The sequence below is a fragment of the Centropristis striata genome, chromosome 2, assembly GCF_030273125.1.
Source record: "Centropristis striata isolate RG_2023a ecotype Rhode Island chromosome 2, C.striata_1.0, whole genome shotgun sequence".
NCBI classification, from domain to species: domain Eukaryota; kingdom Metazoa; phylum Chordata; class Actinopteri; order Perciformes; family Serranidae; genus Centropristis; species Centropristis striata.
In genome coordinates this window covers 2,923,887-2,941,884 of record NC_081518.1, presented here as the reverse complement: position 1 = coordinate 2,941,884, position 17,998 = coordinate 2,923,887, and the positions used below count along the sequence as shown (strand labels likewise).

General features: G+C 34.2%; 1 protein-coding gene across 1 annotated transcript in view; it reads right to left on the bottom strand.

Annotated features, from left to right (window-relative positions):
• tcf12 (transcription factor 12) overlaps positions 1 to 17,998 on the bottom strand; it is a 154,540-nt gene that overhangs the window by 9,998 nt on the left and 126,544 nt on the right. The window contains exons 14-16 of the mRNA XM_059359131.1: positions 6,850 to 6,923; positions 3,684 to 3,755; positions 2,149 to 2,340 (exon numbers count right to left, since the gene is read on the bottom strand). Coding sequence (XP_059215114.1) covers positions 2,149 to 2,340; positions 3,684 to 3,755; positions 6,850 to 6,923 — 338 coding nt within the window. The remainder of the gene's footprint in view (positions 1 to 2,148; positions 2,341 to 3,683; positions 3,756 to 6,849; positions 6,924 to 17,998) is intronic.

Below are 17,998 nucleotides of genomic sequence, written 5' to 3'. Positions count from 1 at the left end.
CACTGTTAGCGCACACACACAGTGGTGGCAGTGGTATTGACTGCAGTAAAAGTACTAATATCACACTGTGAAATGACTCTACAAGTACTTAAAGTATCAAAAGTTAAAGTACTCGTTATGCAGAATGAAGCCACTCAGATTGTTTTATATATTCTACATATACATACATTTTTGGTAATTTTGTGTCTTTTATTTTGGTAATTTTTTGTCTTTTATTTTGGTAATTTTGTGTCTTTTTCAAATGTTGTCACTTTTTCGGTAATTGTAGATTTTTTTTGTCATTTTGTTTCTTTTTTTGGAAAATTTTGTCATTTTTTGTGTTTTTTTTTTGTAATTTTGTGTCTTTTATTTTGGTAATTTTTTTTTCTTTTCTTTTGGTAATTTTTTGTCTTTTATTTTGGTAATTTTGTGTCTTTTTCAAATGTTGTCGCTTTTTTGGTAATTATAGATTTTTTTTGTAATTTTGTTTCTTTTTTTGGAAAATTTTGTCATTTTTTGTGGGGTTTTTTTGTAATTTTGTGTCTTTTATTTTGGTAATTTTTTGTCTTTTATTTTGGTAATTTTGTGTCTTTTATTTTGGTAATTTTGTGTCTTTTTCAAATGTTCTCGCTTTTTTGGTAATTGTAGATTTTTTTTTGTAATTTTGTTTCTTTTTTTGGAAAATTTTGTCATTTTTTGTGTATTTTTTTTGTTGTAATTCTGTATCTTTTTTAAATGTTGTCGCTTTTTTGGTAATAGTAAATCTTTTTTGTAATTTTGTGGGTTTTTGCCTGTAATTTTGTGTATTTTTTGGAACTGTTATGGCTTTTTTTAAGTTAATTTCTTTTTTTTCTTTTTTTTACCTCGTCCTTGAATTTATATATATGCACCCGCCTAGTTATTGTGTGTGAAGATTATTATTCCCACTCACGTCCAGATTACAGTTGGACGAGGCGCCACATTTTAATTCCCCCTGCAGACGTGTTGAAACCTCTGAACCTCTGCTAGAGGACGGTGAACTCATGGTGATTTATACTCAGACCTCCTGGTCTTCTCCTGGTTCTCCAGGTTCTCCAGAGCTTTAAGCAACACACAAACACTTCCTACACCAAAGCACAACTCCGCTCCATCCCTCCTGGTTTTCTCATCTGGCCTCCAGCCGTGTGTGTGTGTGTGTGTGTGTGTGTGTGTGTTCAGCCTCTCAGAGGAGGTGAGCTGTCGGCCAGCCATGACACTAGTGGAAAAAATGTCAATGGGATAAATTCTACTGTTCATGTGTGAAAAATGTGGAGTTTTTACACTCGGCAGCAGACCTGAACAGGTGGTCCAGGCTTCTTCTGCTGGGAAGTTTGTTTTCTCCGTCACTTTATGAAATAACCTGAACACATATGAAACCGGAGATCTAAACATATGAAACTGGAGATCTAAAGATCTGTGGAAGGTGCCTTTAATTCCTTTTTTTTGGTCATTTTGACTTTTTTTTGTAATTTTGTGTCTTTTTTAATGTTTTTGTGTCTTTTTAAAAATAATTTTGTGTCTTTTTTTGTAATTTTGTGTCTTTTTCGTAATTTTGTGTCTTTTTTTGTAATTTTGTGTATTGTTGTGTCTTTTTTTGTCAATTTTGTGTCTTTTAAGTGGTCATTTTAACATATATTTTTGGTAATTTTGTGTCTTTTTTTATCTTTTTGTGTCTTTTTTGGTCAATTTGTATATTGTGTGTAAAAATAACAAATGAAGTCTTTTTTTTTTATCTTGGTAAGAAACAAATAATCATCAAGTCACTCTGCTCGGGCCAGTTCATCGCTGCTGGCAGCTTTAATTTATCTGGTTTTAAGAGTTAATTTCTTATTCTAAGCGTCCAACATGCTTATTTCTAGATTTAATAATCTTAATTTAAGAAATCTTGTCAAGGTAAATTATCTGTCCATGCAGCAAGATCATTTCCCTCAGATTTACTGTTTGATCTGGTTTTTAGACACACCTTTTTTACAGTTTATTCTCAATTATTGCTCAAATGGTTTTCTCAACTCAACCTCCGTTGTCTTGTCTCAGAAACAAACGACCACAGAATAATATGAATATGAGAAGCTCAAACTCGGAGGAGATATTGAGCAACATGTTTCCTGCGGGTGGAGATCTAAACACATATGTGAAGTTTTTTTTTCGTACCATCGCTGCTGTCCGGCTCGGAGCCAATGCAGAAGCAGGGAAGTTAGCTCCGAGAGCTGCGATTGGCCCGTTCTGAGCCTGTCCCAGCAGGCTGTGGATGTCGCCGGGCAGACTGGCGGTGGAGCCCACGGCGTGGTTCCTCAGGACCAGGATTGCATCATCCAGTCTGTCCAGACGATCCTCCATCCGAGACTGGGAGGATTGGAGAGAGAAGGGAAACAGAGAGAGCAGCTTAGGATAAGCACATTAGGACCGAAAATGAAAAACACTGATTGTATGGTGAGGACTTTAAAAGAAAAGAAGAAAAAAACATCTGAAACACAAGATAAAAAATTCAAAATGCAAGATCAATGGAGCCGTTTCAGCTCGAGTTGTAAAAGTCAAAATTCACTTCTGTTCATGTGAATAACTGACAGATTCACATCAGAAACACACGACTCAGAACTGAACATGTGAGCAGAAGTTAACTCCATGGAGTCTGGGGTTTATTTTCTCCATTTTTGAATCCAAAATTTCCTTTTCTGTGTCTTTTTTGGTGTCTTTTTTTAGTCATTTTGGGTCTTTTTGTGTCTTCTTTTAGTCATTTTGTTTCTTTTTTGGTCATTTTGTGTCTGTTTTTTTGTTTTGTTTTTGTCATTTTGTGTCTTTTTTGTCATTTTTTGTCTTCTTTTTAGTCATTTGTGCCTTTTTTTGGTAATTTTGTGTCTTTTTTTAGTCCTTTAGTCCAACATAAAATGTGATTTTGAATCTTTTTTTGACATTCAAAACACGATCATGCTCAATAAAGAATTTTAAATGTTGCAAATGTAAACAAATGTTGCAAATATAACATATAAGTCCTTTTTTTAAGTAATTTTGTTTCTTTTTTAGTCATTTTGTGTATTTTTTAGCCATTTTGTGTCTTTTTTAGTCATTTTGTGTATTTTTTTTGTCATTTTGTGTCTTTTTTTGGTCATTTTGTGTCTTTTTTTGGTCATTTTGTGTCTTTTTTTAGTCCTTTAGTCCAACATAAAATGTGATTTTGAATCTTTTTTTGACATTCAAAACACTATCATGCTCAATAAAGAATTTGAAATGTTGCAAATGTAAACAAAGGTTGCAAATATAACATATAAGTCCTTTTTTTTAAAAAGTAATTTAGTTTCTTTTTTAGTCATTTTGTGTCTTTTTTAGTCATTTTGTGTATTTTTTTTAGTCATTTTGTCTTTTTTTTTAGTCATTTTGTGTCTTTTTTTAGTTATTTGTGTCTTTTTTGGTCATTTTCTGCTTTGTTTTCTAGTCTGGATGTGAAGAAGAAGTCTGGATTTGGAGTTTCTGCAGACTCCAGAGGGTTAACCTGATTACTCAGAGCTGGAACGGCTGAATCACAACATCACAATATGGAAACAAAAGGCAATAAAAATGAAACCGCGTGTCACTGTGAGGTGCAAGGCAAAAAGAAAAGAATGAGGAATGCAAAAAAGACGTAATGGGGACACGTAATGAGTAAATATAATATATATGAATAATAATATAATAACTCTATGTGGAGATACCTCGCAGACATCCTTTAAGAAAGACATGGCATCCTGGAGATGCTCATGTAACTGCTGATGAACTCGGTTTTTCTGGCAAAGTCAAATAAGAATAAGACAGGATTATAAAAAAAAGATCAGTATCTGTAAGTAGCAGCAGCGAGCTGTGGAGAGAGATTGTTTCTGTAAAGACACACAGGCAAGAAGGCGGGTTTAGAGAGGAAGCACGCACATGCTGACCATTCATTCCACGCTATCGCTCTTTCCTCCTTTTCTTTGGGTTTGGAAGTTCACATCCTCCACTTTATATCACACACAATGCACTAAAGTTTCTGCAGAACGCTGGCTTTCAAAATATGTTTTTTATTTCTCTGTGGAGATAATTGTTGTGAGGTAAAAGCTGCTTCTCCATTGACAAGAATCACTTTAACCCTTAATAAGGCACTCATTGAAATACTTGCAAATTCCAAATTTCAACCCTAGAGAATATTGGAGGATATTACATACAGCCAGAATGTGTAAAAAAAAAAAAACATACGAAAATGATATTTTGAGAAAAAAGTTTACGAGATTAAAGTGGCAAATCTACGGGAAAAAAATGCGCAGATTTATGAGATTTAAAGTGGTGAATCTGGGAGAAAAAAGTTGTTTTTTCCCCACTTTTTTCTTGTAAATCTCTGACTTTTTTCGCACAGATTTGCCACTTTAATCTAGTAAATTTGCAACTTTTTTCATGAAATATTACCTGACATACTGACCCGGGGGAGGGGGGTAATATTTTAAGAAAAAAATTTACGAGATCAAAATGGCAAATCTACGGGGAAAAAAATGCGTCGTGAATCTGCGAGAAAAAAAGTTGCTTTTTTCCCACTTTTTTCTCGTAAATCTGTGACTTTTTTCGCACAGATTTGCCACTTTAAATCTCTTAAATCTGCGACTTTTTTTCTTGCTGTTGCGATATCTTTGTGAATATAGAGAGCACTTATATGTTGTTTATGTTTTTGTTTTGATAAAAATCAATAAAATCTATAAATCTATAAATAAAAAAATAAAAAATTTATAAAAAAATAGCTGGAATGGCTGCTTGGGAAATAAAGGTTTTTTTTGCCAGTTTGTGCTGCCTGTCAATCATTTTCAGCTTTACTTTAAACACAAAAAGTAAAAAAAGTAAAAAAAAACAACTATCATATCCATTTGTATAAATGGAACGATAAGTCGATATAGTAAATATCGTGACAGATAGACAATTATCATGCATAATATTACATATAAATATATATATATATAAATATCTCTTTACTGTTGTAATATGAAGAAACAGACACATTTACTGGACTGTTTTGTTAAATCTCAGTCTAATAAAAACATATTCAGTCAGTTATTAGTCATTTTAACAGTGAACTGAGTCTGAAACTCTCATGTTCAGACAGTTGTTCATCACTGTTTTCTTTCCAACGGGACTTTTCCAGATTCCCAGTGAATTTTGAGTCAGCTTCCAGAGAAGTGAGAACATCACGTCATCATCTGAACTCTCTTTCACCGCCTCGATCATTTATTCATTAATAACTGTAATGGGATCTTTTTCAGTCATATTTAACCACTTGTGAGACTAAAAGGCTCAGGAGTCATTTAGGCAGAGAGGTTAATCATTCTTAAGGCTCAGAGTGTTTTTTTTTTACAGTTTAGACTTGAATCTGTAGTGCTGAGTGATGTTCACACAGACTTTAGACAAGTTGTTGTTGTTGTTTTTTGAGGATGCTCACTAGTCTACAATCAATAAATACGTGGGTCTTTCTTGTTACAAGCTAAACTGTAAAATGTTATTTTTATCGTGGGAATCTTTCTTTGTGTGTGATGATTGTAAACACATTTTCACACATTTAAAAGAAGCAATGAGAAGTGAATCTGTACACTGTAAAAAAATGTCTGTAGATTTTACAGTGAAAAACTGCTCAACCATGACAGTAAAAGACTGAAAATGTATATATCAACCAAAACAGTATTTCTTGCAGTTTTGTTTTTTGAAAAATACATTACTCTACTGTAAAATATACTGTAATATATAGACAAGCCACCACTGTAATTTTTGCATGTATCTTTTGTAAAAAATACTTTTTCTCACTGTAAAATGTACCAAACACCATATCTCTAACAGAAATATACTGTATCTTTCATTTATGAGGTAAAAAACAGCAGCTGTGGTTGCCAGAACTTTACCGTAATAAATACTGTAGAAGTTTATTTAATATTACGGTTAAATGATATTAGCACTGATGATTTCACGTTTAAGATTGCCATTTTATTCCATTTTTTACTGTATAAATAAAAAGTTTTTCCATCAACAGAAATGCTGTTCTGCCATATAATTGACAAGAAAATACTTTATAAATGAAAACGCATAAATTAAAGATTTTACCATTAAATATTACAGTATATTTTTGTTAGAGATATGGTGTTTAGTACATTTAACAGTGAGAAAAAGTATTTTTTTTTTTTAAATAAATGCAAAAATTACAGTGATGGCTTGTATATATATTACAGTATATTTTTGTTACAAACATGATGCCAGTGAATTTTACAGTGGAGTAATGTATTTAAAATTTTTATAAATATACTGTTTTGGCTGATTTATACATTAATGGTGTTTCATTGTTACTGAAACTGAATTAACTCATTTATCATTTTACGTCTTTTACTGTCGTGGTTTAGCAGTTTTTTTTACTGTAAAATCTACAGACATTTTTTACAGTGTTCATTTCTATTAGTCATAAAAAGCTGTTTGCATGTCTGTCACAGTAATTTATCTATAACTGATAACTTCCACTGAGGGTAAACATCAGAACATGTAAATGCTGACATCAGCATCAGGTGAAAGCTGATCCGGGGTCTGGAGGCTCAGCAGCGAAGGAATCTGGAGAAGTTGTTCAGCAAACAGCTGCTGCTGCCCCCCCAAACCCCCCAAACCCCCCAAACCACCACCACCACCACCACCACCACCCGGACCAGCCCCTCCCCCACCTGTCACCGTCCCGGCCCAGAGAGGACTGGAGGACAGATGGCGGGCCCCGAGGGACAGGTATTGTTCACTTTGGTTACCCCCCCCCCACCTTCCTCAGCACAACATTTGTCAGACAGGAATCTCCCTGTAACTGAAGCTAGCTAGGAGCTAACGGCTAACGGAGCTTACCAGGGAGTGGAGGGAGTTCTCATAGTTGGGGGAGGAGGGGGTCTGTCCGGGGGCCCGGGGCCACTGGTTGGTACCTGGAGAGGAGAGGAAGACGAGGTCAGCGTTAAAAAACCTCAGATTCAAACATCAGAACTGATGATGAAGAGTGGAAGGATGTCTGGACACTTGATGAATCAATTTCAGTCAATTTTCTGAGACACTGAGTTTTGTGTTTTCATTATCTCTAAGCCAGAATCATCAAAATAAGTGGTTCTCAACTCTTTTTTCAGTGATGTACCCCCTTTGAAATATTTTTTCAGCCCAGTACCCCCTAAACAGGGTGAAGCAAGTTTGGTTGAAAAAAAAAAAGACTTAAAAACACAAACTCTGGGTTTTTAGGAGAATGAAATTGAATAGCGTACTGAATATAAAATTCATTTTATGGATTTATACTCATATTTTCCTAAAATATTTATTAAATAATTATTTTTAAAGGATTTTTGCATTTTAAATGTATATTTAAAAATCTCACGTACCCCCTGGAGTACGCCTACCCCCTTTTGAGAAGCACTGATCAAAATTACAAGAAAAACAGGCTTGGGTGTCATGAATCTATATAATATAAGAGTTTCACTTTCTGAAATAATTGACAAAAAATATTGAACTTTTTCCACAATATTCTATTTTTTTTTTTTAGATGTACCTGTACATGCATATTGCATTCTATAAAGTGTGGGAACCCTGTTTGAGTTCTGTAGAGCCTGATGTCCTTGCTTTGTTTACTTGTTTTGCTTTTTATTTCTGTGAACCATATTATGTAACCATCCTTTACTTGTGAAAGTGAAAAATGAATAAAAAATATTGTTAAAATGAAAAATAAAAGCTGATAGCTGCTCCAGTCTGTCAGAAGCTACCTGACAGACACGATAACACGCCGTCACAACACACTGACATCCTGATTTTCTGCTTGTTCCATGAGGGATATTTTTATCTTTCAGGGCTCCGTTGCATCACTTCCTGCTGGCTGGACGGCTTCCTGACACACGAGCCAGCCGAGAGTCCCTCTAATATCCACCTCCACCCTTTAATATCCACCTCCAGCCTGAAATTAATGCTACATCTGCACGTCACTGAGCAGAGAATCTCATCTCAGACTCCAGTTTTCCTTCACACTTCCTCTTTCCTGGAAACTTCTGGGTCTCCACACACATCACAGCAATCAAAAATGTGCTTGAATAGAGATTTATTTGGCTCAAGAAGAGGATTTGATGAAGGAAATATTTGGAGCATCTGGGTTCAATCAGGTTCGTTCTCTTCCACGACGTTCTCCAGTGTTGGCCACTTATCGTTCTTTAGCTTTTAGTCAGTCAAACATCTATTTGACTGGTGATGTAGTGACAGAACAGTCAGTTTGTCTTTATGGATTTAACCCTCCAAAAGCTCCAAATCCAGACTTCTTCATCACATCCAGACTAGAAAACAAAGCAGCGTGGAGCCCTACTGTAAATTTACCTCTAAAGTTCTGGCTGTAAACTCCATGAGGCCAGTTTCAGTTTGATGATGATATACCAAGTAAAACTGGAGACAAGCTCAAATAGATTTAGTATCAAATGATAGAACTGGATGGAACCCTCTTATATGTTAGATTTGACACCTTTGGTCACATTTGACACATTTAAAATTCTTTGTTGAGCATGATAGTGTTTTGAAAGTTAAAAAAAAGATTAAAAATCACATTTTATGTTGGACTAAAGGACTAAAAAAGACACAAAATGACCAAAAGAAGACAAAGTGACTACAAGAAGACACAATATGACCAAAAAAGACACAAAATGACTAAAAAAAAGACACAAAATGACTAAAAAAAGACACAAAAAGACTAAAAAAAGACACAAAATTACCCAAAAAAAGACACAAAATGATCCAAAAGAAGACACAAAATGACTTAAAAAAGACACAAAATGACAAAAAAAGACACAAAATGACTAAAAAAAGACACAAAATGACAAAAAAAGACACAAAATGACCCAAAAAAAAGACACAAAATGACTAAAAAAGACAGAATAAAAAAAATAAATTATTATCAGGTCATATAGGTGAGGTTGTGCTGAAAAAAAAACCCCAACATGGCATTTAAACATGTTTTAAGTGGTGTATACAGGCAGGATGGAAAGGATTCAAAAATGAACAAAATAGCCCAAAACTCCAAAGAGTTAACAGGACGCACATCTGGAAACATCTGGAGTTACAGTGCTTCTTTTTATACTTTAAAGTCCCTTAGAACCAAATCTACTGCTTCTCCTCTTCACTACAAATTAAAAACCATGCATTGTGATCCTGTAATCTAAATAAGGAGAAATTTAAGATACTCTGCACTTGAGATTATAATTTATCTTTGGCTGAAAGAGGCTCTCAGTGATTCTGTAGCTTCGTTTGAGCCAAGAAGTGAATCTACGGGCCAGTACAGGAAAACAAATCAGGCTGATTTGATCTGGTGTAAATTAGTGAATCCACATCTGCTCATCACATTCTCAAGGTTTCTTTCTTTCTCTTTTTTTAAAGTGCAATCAGACCAGTAACCTGCTGCCATGTGCAACAGGAGGCCAAGCATTATACAATCAAACTCTGACAATCATGAAGCTTCTCCAGCAGGTTATTTACAGGATGAGATGGTCCAGATCAGAGCTGCTCTGCTGTCCAGACACAGACTACACTGCAAAAAATGTGTCTAAAAACCAGATAAAACAGTAAATCTTAGAGAAATGATCTTGCTGCATGGACAGATAATTTACCTTGACAAGATTTCTTAAATTAAGATTATTAAATCTAGAAATAAGCATGTTGAACACGTAAAATAAGAAATTAACTCTTAAAACAAGATAAATGATCTAACACTTCTAAATCTAAAGTTTTTTTTTATCTTGGTAAGAACCAAATAATCATCAGGTCACTCTGCTCGGGCCAGTTCATCGCTGCTTGCAGCTTTAATTTATCTGGTTTTAAGAGTTCATTTATTTATTATTTTTTTCTTCTGTTAACTCACTTTGAATTTAATTAATTGATGAAAAAATAAGCTTTCTATTTTTGAAAGCATTCTTATTTGAACAAAATTTTTTCACACCTGCCTAAAATACATCTCTACCAGGGCCGGGCGATATAAAAGATATATTTTTAAATGTGATATGGAATTAGACCATATCTCAGATAACAATATAGTTCAAATTTTCTTTCTTTCTTTCTTTCTTTCTTTATAAATGCTGCCCTTATTAGTCATATTTGTCATATTCAGTTATTTTGTAATGTTCGTTATTCTTTTCTCATATAAATATATCTATTTCAGAAAAGGATTGGCCTATTTTATTTCATAGGCTATTTTTATTTAAGATATTTTTTTATTTAAATGTGCACTTTATGGAGCTTTGATTTAAAAAAAAAAAAAAAGGTATCTAATAATCAGCTTAAATATATCTGGATATGACTTTTGGTCCATATCGCCCAGCCATTAATTTACAAGTAATAAGGCCCTTGTAAGTCCTTACAAGATGCTTATTAACATTATTGTGTGTTTATAAGCTTATATTAGTGTTAATAATGGCATTATAACACCCATGACCCACCCATTATGTGTTTGCCATGCCTTTATTAATCTTATTTTGTTTGCTTATTGATATTAAACTATACTTTATTGCTCATCTATTATAAGTTAACTATAAGTTAACTATGCTTTTTGCAACTACCGGATCTAAAGCGAGAACAATGCCTTATTACTTGTTAATTAATGGTTATTAAGGACCTTATTATAAAGCGTTACCAAAAAAAAGGTTCTCCTGTTGTTATACAGTATTTATGTTCACTTAAATAAACGTTTCAATAAAACTACTTGTGACATGTCATATTTAACTTTGACTGAACATTTGCTCTCACTTTGCAATAAAGATATCAGGATATATATATCATAAATCTAATAATCAGCTTAAATATATCTGGATATGACTTTTGGTCCATATCGCCCAGCCCTACTTTCTACATTAAATCCTTCGGTAACACTTTATATTAAGGTCCTTGTAATAACCATTAGTTAACAAGTAATAAGGCCCTTGTAAGTCCTTACAAGATGCTTATTAACATTATTGTGTGTTTATAAGCTTATATAAGTGTTAATAATGGCATTACAAACACCCATGACCCACCCATTATGTCTTTGCCATGCCTTTATTAATCTTATTTTGTTTGCTTATTGATATTAAAATATACTTTATTGCTCATTTATTATAAGTCAACTATAAGTTAACTATGCTTTTTGCAACTACCGGATCTAAAGCAACCTTATTATAAAGCGTTACCAAAAAAAAAAGGTTCTTCTGTTGTTATAAAGTATTTATGTTCACTTAAATAAACGGTTCCAATAAAACTACTTGTGACATGTCATATTTGACTCTGACTGAACATTTGCTCCCACTTAGTAATAAAAATATCAGAATATATATTGTATATTTAATAATCAGCTTAAATATATCAGGATATGACTTCTGGTCCGTATCGCCCAGCCCTACTTTCTACATTAACCTTTAATAAGACACTTTGAAATACTTGCAAATTCCAAATTTCAACCCTAGAGAATATTGGAGGATATTACATACAGCAAGAATGTGTAAATGTGAAAAAAGTTGCTTTTTTCTCGTAAATCTGTGACTTTTTTACACGCAGATTTGCCACTTTAAATCTCTTAAATCTGCGACTTTTTTCTTATAGATCTGCCACTTTAATATAGTAAATTTGCAACTTTTTTCTCGAAATATTTTTATTTTTTATTTTGGATATCCGCTGAAGTTACCAAATATGGTTCTTCGCCCGATAAAGGGTTAAATCCTTCCAATGAAACGTCTCACTAAAACTTCTGCACTTGAGTTTTGCATGTTCCTCCACAGCCTCGCTGCCTCTCAGGATAAATCAGACTTTAATTAACAGACTATTAAAAGTGACTTTGGAGGAGGAAATGAAGAATCCTCTGTTGTGGCTCGTTTCTCTCCCAGGTGAGTGAGACAGAAACTCCCCATGATTCTCTGTGAGAGATGAGCTGTGGGCTCTGGTTCCCAATGCTCCACAGAGGGCTAATTGGACCAACCGGTCCTGAGTAATGTGCTGCATACCGCTCTAATCCTGATGATGAATGGATTCTCAACAGCCAGACAAATTTTGTGCCAATTTCAAAGTATCGCTCCTTTTTTTTTTTTTTTTTTTTTTCTAACCCCAGAAGCGCAATAAGGGTGAATGAATAATTAGATCTCCAACCATCCCAGATGTTTTTATTTCTTACATAGTTTATATATGAATGCCATTAATAACAATAAACACTGAACTTAGCTTCTGTTCGATTTCTGAACATATTAAATAGAAACAAAATATGCTACATGTTACAATACACTGTAAAAAATGTCTGTAGATTTTACGGTGAAAAACTGCTAAACCATGACAGTAAAAGACTGTAAAATGTAATAAATATAAATGTGTTAATTCAGTTTCAGTAACAATGAAACACTGTTAATGTATATATCAGCCAAAACTGTATTTTTTAAACTTTTTTGAAATACATTACTCCACTGAAAAATACACTGGAACCTGTTTTTTTTTAGCAAGAAATATACTGTAATATATATACAAGGCATCATTTTTGCATTTATTTTTTGTAAAAATACTTTTTCTCACTGTTAAATGTACTAAACACCATATCTCTAACAAAAATATTCTGTAATATTTAATGGTAACATCTTTAATTCATGCGGCTTTTATAAAGTATTTTCTTGTCAATTATATGGCAGAACAGCGTTTCTTTTGATGGAAAAACTTTTTATTTTTTTACTGTAAAATATGGAATAAAATGGCAATCTTAAACGTGAAATCAACAGTGCTAATATAATTTTACCGTAATATTATAAAAAGTTGCACCGTATTAACTACAAACTAAACTTCCGGCAACCACAGCTGCCGTTTTTTTACAGTTAAAACAACATGTTTTTTTAAAAGTGTAGCTATGCAGACGACACACAAATTTACATCACAATGTGACCAGGAGACTTTTGTCCAATAGAAGCACTGAAGAGATACATGGAGCAAAGCAACGACTGGATGGAGCAGAATTTTCTCCAATCAAACAAAGAAAAAACTGAAATTATTGTTTCTGGAGCCAAGGAAGAACAAGTAAAAGCACCCAGCTTCAAACAGTAATGCTAAAAAACTAAAACCAAGCCAGAAACTTGGGTGTAGTCCTGGATTCAGACCTGAATAGCCACAATATATGAAACACAATATCAATCAATCTACACAGTCCACAACACACCTAATAACCCTTATTCACATTATTCACATCCATCTGTTTGTGCTGCATGTAAACTTCTTCCCTCCTATATCTGTGTCTGTATATATGTCTAACCATGTTGAATGATTAAGTTTCTTTTTCTTAAAATAACTATTTCTGTGTCTCTTTATATCTCAATGTACATCCATGTATTACCCAATATACACTTTATATATTAACACTACGCATATAGAGTATTACACCTCATTGTACATCCCTCTTTCACACACAACCTCATTTGGCCAGATTTTAAAAATCTACTTAATCTCCCACTATATGAATACATACTTCCTACGGCTGGGCGATATGGACCAAAAGTCATATCTTGAGATATTTAGGCCTGAAGGAGTGTGTGAGTAGTATTGTTGTGCTGCAGGTGTGTCATGCTGGACAGTAAACAGGTGAGAGGGGATCTCCCCATGTTAGCCATCATCATCATCATCATCATCATCATCAGCTGAGTCACAGCTACCCTCCTTCACCCACTGGCACATAAACGGGCCTTTTACAGCCTGGCCTGTGTGTGTGAGTGTGTGTGTGTGTGTGTGTGTGTGTGTGTGTGTGTGTGTGTTGGGGGAACAGCTGTCCGTGGGGCAGGGCGACAGCTGAGGATGAGGGGGGGGGACGAAGAGACAGCTGTCGCCACTCTATTACCAAACATGACACAACTAGCCACTGAAACAACACGCTGGGCTTCCCCTGAAACCTCCTCACTCTCATTACTCTCCGTCCTCAACTCACAGTCTAGGTTCTTCTTATACACGTCTCACAGTCTATATCAGGGGTCGGCAATTCATTTTCCCAAGGGGCCACATGACTAATACCACGAAGGTTGCAGGGGCCGGACCAAAACTCGGAACTAAATTCTGCTCATTATTAATTTAATCGCTTTATAAAATACAGTAAATTATCTGGTTTTGAGCTGCTACTGATAGGAACACATGTTATGATGAGACTGTTAATGTGGAGTAAATCAAATATAGCAGTAAAAAGTAGTAAATACTCCAATCAACATATCACTTTTCCATTTATAACTGTAAATGGCCTTTAGCAAGGTTCCTATTGGTGTATTTGTATTATATAGCTTGTTTTTTCATGTTTGTAAATTTTCTAGGTGTTTTACAATGCTGTGATGCTTTTATTTTGAAAAGGGGCTGCCCAGTGTGAAACGGCTGCTTTTATTTTGAAAGGTAGTGACAGGATTTAACAGGTAGAACGGTAAAAATGAAAAACGAACGGTAAATAATAACGAGTGCGTCGTAATTCATATAAAGTTGATATAAAGTATGAAAAAGGAGCTACGATTTTAAATAAATCTTGTGAACTACCAGTAAAGAGTCGAGTCTTTGCAGGTGGGTACGCAAACCACCTTCAAAATAAAAGCACTGCGGTTGTATTGATTTCTAATTTCTGGGTAACCTCATGATGGCCGGACGAGGGCAGCCAACGGGCCGGTAAGTAATGAACTTACGTTTGCTTTGGTTTTATGTTTAAATTCGTATATATTTATCCAAAGAAGATTGTTGTAAGTGCAATTATTGCTGTCTGCTTTGGTTTTGAGTTGTAGTTTTTGGGAATTTCTATCATTATTTCTCTGAAATAAAGCAAAATTGAAATCTAAAATCTACCTTTTTCACAAGATAAAACAGACATCAAGGAGTTCATTTTTTTTCATTATAACTCAATTTAGATTTTCTTTTTCTTTTCTTTTTTCTTTTCTACATATGCCTACCTTTCCCAGTTTGTTCAAAATTCTCAAATGTAAAACACTGAACTTTCTGTATCTTGTTTAAAAAAAAAAATCTTGATTGTGAGTGGCAGAAATACTATTGAATATTGTCTGAAAGTAAGCACTGTATTATAATGCTCCCACAAAATAAAAATAAAAAATGTTTAAAAAAAACCCTCAATTTCGACCAAAAATGTAGTTACTGCAGTTAGACTCTGTAGGACAGAATACACGTCTCTTTTTACTGTAAAATAAAACCCTCAGTATTTCACAAACAGGAGCTTTTGTTCTCTTCCACAGTATGAACACATTCAGCTTGTCTTTCCCTCGACATAAAAACACAAACTGCCAAGTTCTTGTTCGGGAAAACAGGATTATGCAACAACAAATCTACTCCCCCAAAATTGTGCCTTATTACAAAGTAGGGCAAGAGCCACGAGCCACTATTACAAGCCGTCAAAACTTGGATAACAGTTCTACAGAACAAAATATGAAAAGCTTCTCAAAAATGCAATTCAAGGACCCACTTCAAACACTTTCATAACAAGATTTTCAAAACCTTAAGCACCCTCAAAGCCACAGCCCCCAGGCTCTTTATTTACCACGGCTTCTCATTAAAACTCCATTTACATCACTTAAAAAACAAAAAGTCTCAGTAGAAATGTTATTCCAAAAAACACTTGTCAGCTGGATCTAAATTTATGAACATGAACAAAGACCCTCCTTAAAATCTGAGAGCCAGAACTGGAGTGTGATGTCATGGGGAGTGTATGTGGAGCAACAAAGTGTGTGTTGTCAACACTGAACCAGCGAGTCAGTTACTGCTGCAAGCTTTAAGGCTGCATTCACAACAAATCAGGTGTAATAAATGTTTCCTTTATTTCCTTTGTCTGATCCATCTCAGCCCCAATAAGGTTATTAAGTCATAAAACCAGATAGATGAAATAGATTTCATATCAACCAAAAAGGTTTACGTATGAAAAAAGTTGACAAAGACGAAAACGAAGGACATTTTCACTATAATTTTAGTTAGTTTTAGTTAGTTTTCTAACCACAAAATACATTACATTCACACCAAATCAGGCGTTTCAGTGTGCCGTTACAAAGTTTCTTTCTTCTTTCTTTCCTTCTGTCTCAGTTCTGATAATATCCTTTTTAAGAGTGCTTTCACAACCCAAGTCCGTTTAGTTTTTTGTCTGAATCCGCATCAGAGTCCGATTGGCGGGTTCACAAGAGACCAAACAACAATAATAAGGATTTTGTTTGTCTGAAATGAAGTAAACGTTGTTTACAGGTTGTTAAAGCGCCAAAGGACAAACATCGTCATAAGAGGTAGGGAAAGGTTGAAAAAGGGTTTATTTAAGTAATAATTTCTACGTCACGGCAGGTGATTCTTACTTAACTCTATGGAGTTTTGGGCTATTTTGTCCATTTCTGAATCCTTTCCATCCTGCCTGTATTCACCACTTAAAACATGTTTAAATGCCATGTTGGTATATATTTTTCACCTATATGACCTGATAATAATTGAATTTTATTCTGACTTACTGGATCAACATTTAGAACCAAAAAGAAACAAAGAAAAACCAACATAAATGTGATCTTGTGATTGTGTGTGATCCTGTCATCAACTCTGGTTTTTATTCTAGTGGGACTCCATTTGATTTGGCTCTTGTGTGTTTAGTGTAACAATTTTGGTCATTTTGTGTCTTTTTGTCTTTTTTAGTTATTTTATGTATTTTTTTTTTGTCATTTTGTGTCTTTTTTTAGTTATTTTGTGTAATTTTTTTGGTAATTTTTTGTCTTTTTTTTTTTAGACATTTTGTGTCTTTTTTGGTCATTTGGGTCTTTTTTAGTCATTTTGTGTCTTTTTGTGTCTTTTTTTAGTCATTTTGTGTATTTTTTTTGTCATTTTGTGGGTTTTTTTGGTAATTTTGTGTCTTTTTTAGTCCTTTTGTATAGCAGTCTATTTGCATGTAAATTAAAAATAGTAAATAAAATAGTAATAGTTTTCATTGTAGAAAGAAAATTCACATTTTAAAAATGGTTTAGAAACATAAATGGCACTTTCAACTGGCATTCTCAGCTTGTCTACATATGATATATAAATAAAGTTATTACTGCAAATAAAACATGTGTTTTCAATAAATAGATGGACTCCAGAGAATTAATATCAGAAATGACATGATATGTAAAGCCAACATTATAAGTGTCTCTTTCAGGGCGATTAGTGCAGGTTGTGGTGGTCTGACTGGTTGTGTGATTGGTCACTTCAACAAGTTGTCAGGTTACAATTCTCCAGATTCCCTCCTAGCAGAGAGCTGCTGTGTTTCTGTTTTAAGCAGCAGTCCGCCACAGCCTAAACACACGGCCCACATTTAAATTAATGGGTTGACTGGCCTTTTTTGTGCCTTTTTTGGTGTGAATTCAGTGTTATTCCAGCAGATAGAAGCTAAATATAGTAAAATCATCTCTTCTGTTTGCTTGGGATTAATGTTTGTTGAGCATGGTCCCAGAAAAACACATTAAATAACGTTTTTTTTGTAAGATTTCAAATACTTGCCAGCTTTTTTTTTCCTTCTCCAATGGATTAATATAAAAAATGGCATTAACTGCCCCGGCATAGATAAAACATGAGGATGAGCAGAGAATGATTAGAGCTCCTTCACAACTAAAAGGGGTATTAAATTAAGTTTTAGGGAAACTTGGCCCTCCACTCTGCTCTGGCTTTAATTAATCCGACTACATAGTAAAAGTAATTAAATTAATAGAAAGCCATATTCTCATTAAAGCCTCTTAATTAAATTGGACATTCTAGGTCGAGGCTTAATTCTAACACACACTGTCACTGAAACGTATAAAGTCTTTCCGGAAGCACATGACATACGGTGTGTGTGTGTGTGTGTGTGTGTGTGTGTGTGTGTGTCTCTGTTTTTGTTCCTCATACATAGTGAGGACCGGACCTCGTTTTTAACAAACAGGACATTTTTGCAAAGTGAGGACATTTCGGCCGGTCCTCACTTCTTTAAAGGCTTTTTTTTTTATTCAGGACTTTGTTTTAAAGGTTAAAGGTTACATGATAATGA